General features: G+C 33.1%; 1 protein-coding gene across 2 annotated transcripts; it reads left to right on the plus strand.

Annotated features, from left to right (window-relative positions):
• Positions 1-1,316: 1,316 nt before the first annotated feature.
• On the plus strand, positions 1,317-6,227 carry LOC108970413 (high-affinity choline transporter 1). Of its 2 annotated transcripts, XM_018935762.1 has the most exons (9): positions 1,317-1,364; positions 2,056-2,369; positions 2,506-2,613; positions 2,699-2,854; positions 2,924-3,352; positions 3,426-3,747; positions 3,810-4,082; positions 4,151-4,262; positions 5,128-5,445. In XM_018935762.1, exons 2-9 carry the CDS (start codon positions 2,204-2,206, stop codon positions 5,443-5,445), a joined length of 1,884 nt encoding a protein of 627 aa, XP_018791307.1. In that variant the 5' UTR covers positions 1,317-1,364; positions 2,056-2,203. The 2 variants fall into 2 exon arrangements, with proteins under 2 accessions (XP_018791307.1, XP_018791308.1); XM_018935763.1 differs by lacking the exon at positions 1,317-1,364 and having other exon boundaries at positions 2,204-2,369; positions 5,128-6,227.
• The last annotated feature ends 5,408 nt before the right edge of the window (positions 6,228-11,635 follow it).

The following is an 11,635-nucleotide window of genomic DNA, read 5'->3' on the forward strand; positions in this document are numbered from 1 at the left end:
TAAATGTGTTTTAATTGCAAATCTGAAATATAAGAAATTAATGAAAATATAGTGCATATAAAATAAATATTAAATAAAGTATACAGAATATAACAACTACACCAAAAACATAGATATTTTATATCAAAATGTTCTAGTAAAACTAAGCTAAGACAAAAGTCTATACAATATGTGTATATGTATAAAAGTATTATATGTAATATTTAACATTTCAAATACACTTTACTTTGTATTCACTATAATATAATAACTATATATGTGCATTTATATATATATACATACATACATACACATGTATGTATATGTGTACAATTTTCACCACATTACCCCTCCTTGAATTCGAAACCATTTTGCGCTTCCATTAAGACTCCTACATCAATGTGCTGCCCCTAGTTTTCCAACCGCTCAAATTTCCAGACTACTTCCCGAAATGAATCGCGCACTCTGTCACAAATACACACTAAAATGGCACGGCACGATTAAATACCTTCACAGGAAGTCTTCCAGGCTTTGGCAATCAGTTACCGAATTGCCACCGAAACGTTAGCACCGACTTAGGCGCCGGTTTGTGATGACTGCAGCAAAAATATAATAATTACAATAACTCTATTTATTAAAAATAAAAAAATAATAATTTTATTAATAAAAAAAAGCGTCGCACGAATTGTAAAAAGTATCTACCGGAAAAGACTTGCTTTCAACGTAATTCAAAGTCATCCGAAGTATACGTTCAGGAGCAGTTTTCTCTTCGCGCACACCTACACGCCCGTCAATTAGTGTGTCCAGTCAAGGTGGACGCTGAAAAGAAAGTTATATATTTTAAGGCGCTCTACCGTGTGCTCACACAGTAGTAGTAGTGCGTTTGGATTGTGTATGCCACCAACGGTTTTCGTTTGCGATCATTGCTTCGGTTGAGCATGAATATATTTTACGTGCAACATCTAAGATCTTAAACTGTAACCGAATGTTACATAACTTGTGGGAATAACGGAAAATAACTTGTATTTGTTTTCTAACCAACGAAATAGCAAATACCGTCTTTGATGCGAGCGTTTTGTGAATCGACAATTGTTCGAGCACATGTGCGGGTTACATTTTAAAACCAGAAATAGTCCGTCTCAAAAGACGTCCCTACGCTGGGGCGATAGTTGCGATTTTCATTAAAAAAAAAAAATACAAAAATATTCGTGCTCGCAGATTATTGCAATAAATATTATATAAATTCAATACAAATTGGTAACTAAATATATGCTTAAAGCATAAAAAAGAAATACATAAGTATTTAAGTAACTAAAAGTAAATACAAAAATAAAATATTCTAACTCAATTGGAAACCGTATCTAAATTAAAACTGATTCTGTAAGGTGTGTACACTGTTTTGAAATATATTTTATTTATTTTATCATCGGAAATTTCCATTTATTGCATAATTTTGTGATTACAACGCAAATTCCGTCGAAGCAGTTGTTATCTACAGGCGCAATGTAAATCATTAATCAAAGTCAATATACGCTAGCACTTCTTTCCCTTATTCCAACCACATAATTTTGTCCTTTCTTGTTGTTGTTGTTATTTCCAATGCCGAAGAAAGAAAGAGCGCTTTCTCTGAATTTGCTGCCACTCACAACCAACTCAACAATTCACTGTTGTCACTTTCCAATCAAATAGCATTGCCTAAAAGTATGCTTCGAGAAATGTAATTGTGCGTAACTCAGCTGTGTGCGTGTGGCTGTGCTTGGCTCCATGTTCCAGTCAAAACATTTGTGAATGAATTTATTTGTTTAATCTGACTTGCGTATACCGTTACTCAATAACTTTATGTGTTGTGTTATTGCAACGGTAAATTTCAATATAAAGTTTGTGGCAGATCCTTCGTTTGCTTTACTAAAGCCAATGCAAGTAACATTTCATGCATATTTTATTTATATAAAATAAAAATATACATATATATATATATATTTGTAACTTTTATTTTTTTTATAATTATTAATATTAAATCTTTTAATTATAATAAATGTACAATTACTATTTACCATTTACATGCTTCTCACTTAGCTAGTGTTCCTTTGGCCCGAATATGTCCATGCAAACTAAATAATAGAAAACTAAAACTAAGCTTGGACAAGGTCATCACTCGAATCACACGAAAATTAAAACACATTTTTGATTAAAACAATAATCTGGAGATAATACACGTCGCAACATGATTAATATCGCTGGTGTGGTGAGCATCGTGCTCTTCTATCTGTTAATTCTGGTCGTGGGCATATGGGCGGGACGAAAAAAGGCGGCAGGCAATGATTCCGAGGAGGAGGTGATGCTGGCGGGACGCTCAATTGGTCTTTTCGTAGGCATATTCACAATGACCGGTGAGTAAGCGTGTGTGTTGGAGGTCAATTGCTGCGGTGACGTCTAATCACCCAGAAATTCTAAATACCGCAATGACATTGAAATAATACACTCGCTTTCTTCATTTTTTGTTTTTTTTTTTTTTTTGCTGCGCAGCAACTTGGGTGGGTGGTGGCTACATAAACGGCACGGCGGAGGCCATCTACACATCCGGTCTGGTGTGGTGTCAGGCGCCATTTGGTTATGCCTTAAGCTTGGTTTTCGGTAAGTGTGACCCCGTGCAAATGCCAAAGCACCTCGAGTGTAAGTTTATGATTTTTCTCATTGCTCTTGTAATGTCTAATTTTAGGTGGCATTTTCTTTGCAAATCCCATGCGTAAACAAGGTTACATAACCATGTTGGATCCGCTGCAGGACTCTTTTGGTGAACGCATGGGTGGTTTGCTCTTTCTACCGGCGCTCTGTGGCGAGGTATTCTGGGCTGCTGGCATTTTAGCCGCCTTGGGTGTGTTTATATTCTGCTTTATGCATCAATAATCTAATGCTTTCTAATTGTTCGGTGTAATTCTCATAGGCGCTACGCTGTCTGTAATCATTGACATGGACCATCGCACTTCGGTGATACTCTCCTCGTGTATTGCCATATTCTATACGCTTTTCGGCGGCTTATATTCGGTCGCTTATACCGATGTTATACAACTATTTTGCATCTTCATCGGTTTGTGGATGTGTATACCGTTCGCTTGGGCCAATGATCATGTAAAAAGTTTGTCTTCAATGGAGGTTGATTGGATCGGTCATGTAGAGCCGGTGAAGCAATGGTTCTACATAGACTATGGACTGCTTTTGATCTTCGGTGGCATCCCGTGGCAGGTGTATTTTCAGCGCGTGTTGTCAAGCAAGACAGCTGGACGCGCTCAATTGTTGTCGTATGTTGCGGCAGCTGGTTGCATTCTTATGGCGATCCCGCCGGTACTCATTGGCGCCATTGCCAAAGCAACAGGTAAATTCAAATTTATTGAATTTAATTAAATAATTTTAATAACATACAAACTATCTATCGATTTATTTTTAAGCTTGGAATGAAACCGAATATACCGGCCCCTATCCACTAACCGTCGAGCAGACCAGCATGATATTACCTATGGTACTACAATACCTTACACCCGAGTTTGTATCATTCTTTGGTCTTGGCGCCGTTTCGGCAGCTGTCATGTCCTCGGCGGATTCGTCGGTGCTCTCGGCTGCGTCGATGTTTGCGCGCAATGTTTACAAATTAATTTTTCGCCAAAAAGCTTCCGAGATGGAGATTATTTGGGTGATGCGTGTGGCCATTATAATCGTGGGTATCCTGTCAACTATAATGGCGCTTACGATTCCCTCCATCTATGGTCTTTGGTAAATTCGACATTAGATAAAACCAGATTAAACACTTCATTTATATTTTACTCGAATTGCAGGTCCATGTGCTCGGATTTGGTGTATGTCATTTTGTTCCCACAACTTTTGATGGTCGTACACTTTAAAAAGCATTGTAATACTTACGGCAGCTTAGCTGCCTATATTGTGGCGCTCTTTATTCGTTTATCAGGTGGTGAGGCATTGCTTGGTCTGGCGCCTCTCATACATTTTCCCGGCTATGACGAGGAGACACAAACCCAGTTATTCCCCTTCCGCACCACGGCCATGTTAATGAGTCTGATCACGCTGATAGGTGTTTCTTGGTGGACAAAGTATGTATCAAGCGTTATGTTGATCAAAGAAAAATTGAGTTAAATTGTTATTTGCTCTTAATTTACAGAATGATGTTTGAATCGGGTAAACTTCCCCCGAATTACGACTATTTTCGTTGTGTAGTGAATATTCCTGAAGATGTACAAAGAGTGGGAGAGCCTTCAGAAGCTGGAGAGCAGGTAAATTTTGTCAATATTTTGAAAAGTTTAAGCAGATTTAAAGATTTATATCGCCTTGAATTGGTTCAAAGCTGTACCTTTTTAAAAAGTCAAACGAAAAAAGCAGAAACTTCAAAACCAAAATTCTCTTTAGTTCCAATGTGCGGTTATATAAAAATAATTTATAAAAATAATAATACAACGCGGCTACGTCTCAGATGGTTCATCCGTTGAGTTCTATTTTCGATGATTCGTTCGAGCATTTCGACTGGTAACTGGCGGGATTCTCCGCACAAACTTTATGTTCTCTCAATAAATCCATCTTGTTGAAACCAAATGTCGCCGAGATCACGAGCTTCAATTTCAGGCATCAAATAGTAAGCGCGATAACGGTTGCCATTGATGGTTATATTCTCATCGGCATCAGTTTTAAAGAAATATGGACCGATGATTCCACCGACTCACATATCACACCAAACCGTTAATTTTTTCTCGATGAAAACGCAGTTCGGGGATTTCATCAGGTTGATCTTCGTCCTAAATGCGGATATTTTGCTTGTTTACATACCCATTGAGCCAGAACAAAATTATGCTCGAAAACTTTGGATCTTCTTGGAACTTTTCAAGAGTCCATAGAGCGAAGCGATGTTGCTTGGGAAGGTCAAGCGGCTTAAAATCTTCCAAAAGCTGTATTCTGTACGCTTTCAAATTAAGATCTCGATGTAAGATGCACCAAATCGTTCCATACATCTTGCCGAATTGCTGCAAATGGTGCCGAATCGACTCTTTTTTATTAATAATAAATTATGCGTTCCTGACCTTTAGAAGCAATTACGAAACTTTTAATTTCTGTACATTATTTTGTCTCACTTTATTCTCTTTGCAGCTTTCTGTTATGGCTGGTCCATTGGCACGTTCCTATGGCGCAGCCACAATGGCTGGCAAAGATGAGCGCAACGGACGTATTAATCCGGCGCTCGAGTCCGACGACGATTTACCCGTGGCCGAAGCGAAACGCATGAATCAGCAGACGGCGCAGGCGCAGGTGCAGAAAATGTTGAGCAAGGCGACGGGTAAAGGTGGCAACAACGCCAGTGACTGCGGCGGCGTAGTCGGAGTCGGCTGTGATGCGGGCATGGGTCTCAATTTAAGCGGACAAGGTATGGCTGTGCCAACTGCTGAGCATGATAATACTGCCTTCTAAGCACATGTTCAAATACACACATAAACACACATACACATACATAACGTGCATATATTTAAAAAAAACACAAAATTAACATGCAGAATTGAAGCAAAAGTGCTCATGAAACACACACACACATACAAACATAACTTTAAATGCAAATATATTTGGTATCGACTTAGAGGAATGCTTGTCAAGCAGTTGGATAACGGAATTAGAAGGCAATTTGTAACTAAGCTTATGAAACAAACATATCAACGCAGCAAAATGCGGAAGGAAGAAGAAGAAAACTAAACTAATTATACAAAAACAATATACATATAATTATATACATTCTATATATTATCTGCTGTTATAAACTATTTTTGTGTAGTGTTGCCAGTGTTAACAGCTTGTGCTTTTTGTTTTTTGTTCAATGTGTTTTTCGGCTAATAAGTACTTGAAAAATAATGCGTATTGTAAAATCTTTCAAAGAACGCAATGTTAAACATTCTATTTGAAATTAGTATTAGGTAGTATGGTCTTAAAAAGTATCTATAATTATCTATATAGGTTTGTTTGTTCTATGTATGTATTATGTGCTTGCTTACAACGGATTCTAATCTCTAGCAGTTCATAAGAAGGAACTTTGCACAGAAAACGCAGTAGTGACATTTCTTGTTGTTGGCTTAAATATTGATTACCACACACTAAGTACATATGTACATATATGTAATGTTAGTTTATCTGCGTGATTAATTGTTAAAATTTGCATTTTAGTAACCAAAACTGTTAAATCTTAAGAATATATAAAGTGCTCAGGTGCCGTGAATAAATGTGTCTATAAATTTATATTTTAAATTAAGTTAAATTAATATCTTTAAATTAAATTAATTATTGATTTTTAATTTTTATTTTTAAAAATAATTTAATACTATAAATTAACTGTTTATTTTAACAAATATATATACACACATAGTTTATATAATTTTTTAATTCAGAATATTTATTTTTTCTCCTTATATACAGTTAGAAGACCGAAAAAAGAAGATTTAAGAATTTTTTCGGAGAAAACTTTAAATTTATTGATCCAAAAATTTGTACAGATATTATGTTAACCTTTAGCTGTATTTTAAGACTTATAGTAACAGTAAAAATATTTATTTGGAAAGAAACTACAGCTGATCTCCGAAAGCTCCTTTCAAAAAAGACGTTTTGCGGCGACCACTATGTCTCTGAACTGGATGGTCTACACAGATTTCGTTAAAGTGATGTTAAATTCAGTAATTAACTGAAGGAATAAGCAAAATAAATTTTTGACAAAATGTCGGTTTCTCAAACAAAGCCGATGGTCGCCAAAAATTTGACCTTAAATTGTTTATAAAAAATTATTTTCGGAAAAAATGAATTAATTACTATAAAATATATTTAAGAAGCTTGTGTTAAAATTTGAGGCTAATCGGTTTAGTCGATTTCGAGTAATGCTGGTCACCGGCTTTGAAAACAAAATTTTGAAAAAAACGCTTTTAAAGTTTGGCCTTGTACTTCCAAGCACGCTGAAATGCCTTTTTAAATTTGCATGTAATAATCTTCACCCGAACGATCCGAAATTTTCCGTGGGTATTCTTAAATATATGCGCATGAAGAAAATAAAACATAAAAAAAAGATTTTTAGAAAACTCTAACTGTATATAACCCGAAAAAGATAATTTTCAATCAAATCTCAAAAAAAAAAATTAACTTAATTAACGTTAATATGTTAAAGTTTTTTTTTTTTTTTAAGCCAGACAATAGATTATTACAGTAAATTTTTTTTTTAGTTTAGAGTTTTTTTAAAACTTAACATCCGGCGCGTTGGATATATCTTATAAGGTTAATTCTTAAGTAACTACTTTTTCCGAGTTAAGAAAAAAGTTGAAAAACCTATTCGTCAATCAATATTATTATATAAATAAATTGAATCCCAAAATCGAAGTCAAAAATTGTAAAATTTTATTTTTAATAAATTTTTTTTTATTTAAAAAACCAAAATATGTCATTGGATAAATTTTCTTTAATTGTAGTCCGCTTTAAAGGATTCTCATATTGGACATCGAATCTTTAGGTACAAAACGACTTATGCTATTATTTCGACCTTTTTATTCGATTAATTATTTATTTTCACAAGTTTTCATAATTTTACTAAATCTATAAATAAATTAAAATTAAGAGCAATATAAGCTCATATTATTCGATAAAGTCAAATTAATAATTGTTATATTGAAAACAGGAAAAATACGAAGGTTACTTTAAAATAAAGCAAATTGAAGAAAATTTCTGACTCATTCAGTTTGATTAAACTAAACCAAGATAAACCGTTATTTCGCAACGTTCTGAGTATTCTCAATTTACAAGTATGTGCACAATTTACATTTTTAATTTTTCAAGACAAAGAAGATGCGTGAAAAAGCAATTTTTGAGCGCCAGATGCAAATTGTTAAGCAATACATTATTTGTAACTGTATACATATCAGCAAAAGTGTGGAAAAATATATATTATTATACTTGTAGTGTGTATGTTCGCTATTGTTGCCCTGCAAGTGAGATGCAAAACTCTGTCATGTGACCTTCCATAATTTGAAACGCTCTTCTACATACATACATACAAATATAGTTATATAAATATGCATGAGAAACGCTTCTAGGTAGCAAACGTTGGTTTGCTGTTAAAAATTTAGAAAAATTAAGAAATCATTAGGAATATTTCAAAAAAATATTAAATCATTAACATCTGAGTGTTAATGTTGATTAGCATGTGTTAGCTGGAATACACTTAAGAAATATAAATATTAAACGAATGCATTAGCTGAAGCTGAAAATTTGAGTTGGAGTAATATGTTGTAAGAAGTTAGTTTGAAAAGTACTTGAAAATTACCTACAAATTGGAAACGCATACATATCATTTTAATGTAAGTTGTGAGAAGAAATATATAGTATATATATGTATAAAAATATACACACAAATAAATATATTAGAAATTATAATATTAATAATGATAAGACGCATCCGTTCATAAATGTTAAAATGTATTCACCTTCCCAAAACATGACTTTTAATGATTGTTTTCTTTGAAAAATAAGATTTCTCATAAGAATAGATGTGAATGGTTGTAGAACTGTGTTTGAGGCTTGATAAAGTAGGCTGTGGCTGAGAAAAGCTTTTCTAACTATTTCTGAATTTAAGGAAATAGACCTCATACGCCAACAATTCAATAGTCGAGATCATACTGTGTGATCATACCCTCCAAGTAGTATGCGTTATACGAAATAGCATCCTATATATTTCAGGTAATTTTCTAGAAATACAGTTAGGATGCTGTTAAAGAATCACACTGCTTTAGAGTAGGTTAGATGAGACAAACTTCGCATAACAATTGGAAAATGTGTAGGCTGTTTCCCTAGGTTTTGAGGTAAAGTTGACACTTTGCTCTTTAGACATTTTTTTATTTACTTTATTGATTTGTTGAATAATATATATTTGAGTTTAGTAAAATATATAAATCTAGTTATATAAAAATATATACCACACATATCCATAGTATACCTGCAGTTCACCCAAACTAAAGACTATAAAATTATTTGGACGGCCATAGCTTCATAATATTATATACATAAAACTAAACTAGTGAAATATAGAAAAAACAAATTATTAAAATATTTTAACTGATAGCGAATGCCCCTCCATTGTCTGCCCCATATAGTCACATATGTACTAGAAACACATACATATCAATTATTGAAGAAAAAAAAACTATTGATTGTTATTTACTGTTATCGGTTTACTTGTACAAACCTAAAATTACTTACAAGGAACTATACAAAAGAGCATATAAGTGGGAGAGTTGTGTGCCCCACATACGTCTATATGTAATTATAAGTATTAACAAAAGAGAAATCAAACTACTAGCTGACTACATATGATTCTAGGTAAGAACAAGCATTATTACTCGCACATATGTAAAAACCAAAAATTTAAAATTAAAATATTTATTATAACCTAAGAGTGTTTGTATATACACACACATACATAAGGCAGCAAGGATTTCATAGTTCTAATATACAAGTACATACATATATACATGAAATGTAAAAACACACTAAGTTGTAAACGACCGCAAGAGATGTTGACTGCTTTTTTGAAATGTAAACATAAGAAATACAAAAATGTATGTAGCGACCTTAAAGTTAAAAAAAAAAAAAAAATACAAAGAAACACAAACGAATTATTATAAAGTATTTATCTCTTATATATATGTATATCCCACGTTTAATGCGAGTTGCTCGGTATTTTATTCTTAAATTTACGAAAACAAAAGTTATACTTTCGTCGAGTTTGTTGGCATTTTATCCCATTTTAATAAAACAAAAAACAAATTATTTCTTAACATCTACTTATTACAAACTCAAACAGTATCAAAGTTAATATTGCAAATCTGAATGTGTTTTTAATATTAAAATCCTACGTCAATCATCCGTTATAATGTTGAAAACAAAACATTTTAAGCATTTAAAGTTCTTAGTGCGCTGTGCGATTGTTTGGTGCAAGTTTGAGGAACAATTGGTGTTAGCAAGAACTGTCGTGAATGATATACTTTACATGTTTTAGGTTGTGTTAGCGGTTCGATAATTATTTGATTTGTTTATTTTTAACTATTTTAATCATATAATAATTGTTTGCAGTTATTACAAAAGGCATTTACGCAGAGATATAGGAAAAAATTATTTTTCACATTTAAATGTCGTTACTGGAAAATAATGTTAGTTTTAATGCCGAATATGAAGTGGTTTCGTCGGAGGAAGAAGTCTTCTTCTTTAATATCGTAGACACCGCTTACTCGGTTGTACTCGGTATTTGTTTTTACGCGGCGGATCTCAAACCCGGCGTACACCACTGGGTAGAGATGTTTCGACTTCTTACTTTAACGGTTTTTTTTGCCTATCCAGAGGATACTTGGTCTAAGACCGGAAGTCGTGAGCTACTTGAGCCATATGTAGAAGAATCGTATCTGACCACTCCCAACTGAATAGCGCTCAGAGAACTTTCCACACTTGCTTGAATTTCTACGCATAGCTCCATTCTCCATTACCACTTCATTAGCTTCAAAAGAATTATTTTTTTTAACCATAAAATTATCAACCCTAGGCGTTGTAATTATAATGGTTCTTATATTAATTTTTCTTATTCTTGATAAACTTATAGAAGATCTCTCAGGTAAGGTATCCTAAGTTTGTAATGAGTAATTTTTCTAAGTTAGGTCTATTAATTGATACACAAATATTAAAGCTTGAAAAATTTAAAACATATTTTAAAGAAAACATATTTACAATACAGAATACAGATGTAGTTTACATACAACATTTGTTACTTTTTATTAAAATTTCGAAAAATATATGTAGAATGTGAACCTTCTGTTCTGACTGCAATGAAATTTTTGACCGTTTGTGGTAATTTTGGAAATTGTTTTGCAATGTCTTCGCAATATTATTTTGTGAAAAACTGTAACTTTATTCTATTAAGGGGTTATATACAGTTAGCAAACCGAAAAAAGCGAAATTTCCAGATCTTTTCTGAGAAATGAGAGAACTTTTAAATTTATTGATCCAAATATTCATTTTAACTGCATTTTACGACTTAGTATTATTAAATATATTTCTTTGGAAAGAAACTACAGCTGATATCAGGGAGCTCCTCTCAAAAAAGACTTTTTGCGGTGACCACTATATCACTGACCTGGATCCTCCGAAATTTAAAAACTAAACAGATTTCTTTAAAGTGATATTAAATCTAAAAAATCTTCAATTAATTGCTAACTCGCTAAAAAATATATTTAAAAAGCTCATGTTAAAATTTAAAACTATTCGGTTTAGCCATTTTTGAGTAATATTGGTCACCGACTTTGGAAACACCATTTAGAGAAAAACGCGTTTAAAGTTTGGAATGGAACTTCCAAGCACTTTGAAACACTTTTTTAAATTTGCGTGTCACTTCGAAAATATTTACCGGAACGATATGAAATTTTCTGTGTGTATTCTTAAATATATGTAGATTAAGAAAATAAAATAAAAAAAAATATTTATGAAAATTCTAATTGTATATAACCGCTTAAATGGCATTGCCAAGACAAAGACTAGCAGCATCCAAAAGGACTAAGGCGAATAAATTCTATTTGGAGGCTAGCTTAAACAGTAA

The sequence above is a fragment of the Bactrocera latifrons genome, unplaced genomic scaffold (assembly GCF_001853355.1).
Source record: "Bactrocera latifrons isolate USDA-ARS-PBARC rearing strain unplaced genomic scaffold, ASM185335v1 scaffold_3, whole genome shotgun sequence".
Classification (NCBI taxonomy): domain Eukaryota; kingdom Metazoa; phylum Arthropoda; class Insecta; order Diptera; family Tephritidae; genus Bactrocera; species Bactrocera latifrons.

Coding starts and splice junctions, on each gene's coding strand:
- LOC108970413 (XM_018935762.1), top strand. CDS start 2,204: ATGATTAATATCGCTGGTGTGGTGAGCATCGTGCTCTTCTATCTGTTA. Junction 3,353..3,425: donor CGCCATTGCCAAAGCAACAG/GTAAATTCAAAT, acceptor TTTATTTTTAAG/CTTGGAATGAAACCGAATAT. Junction 4,263..5,127: donor CTTCAGAAGCTGGAGAGCAG/GTAAATTTTGTC, acceptor TTCTCTTTGCAG/CTTTCTGTTATGGCTGGTCC.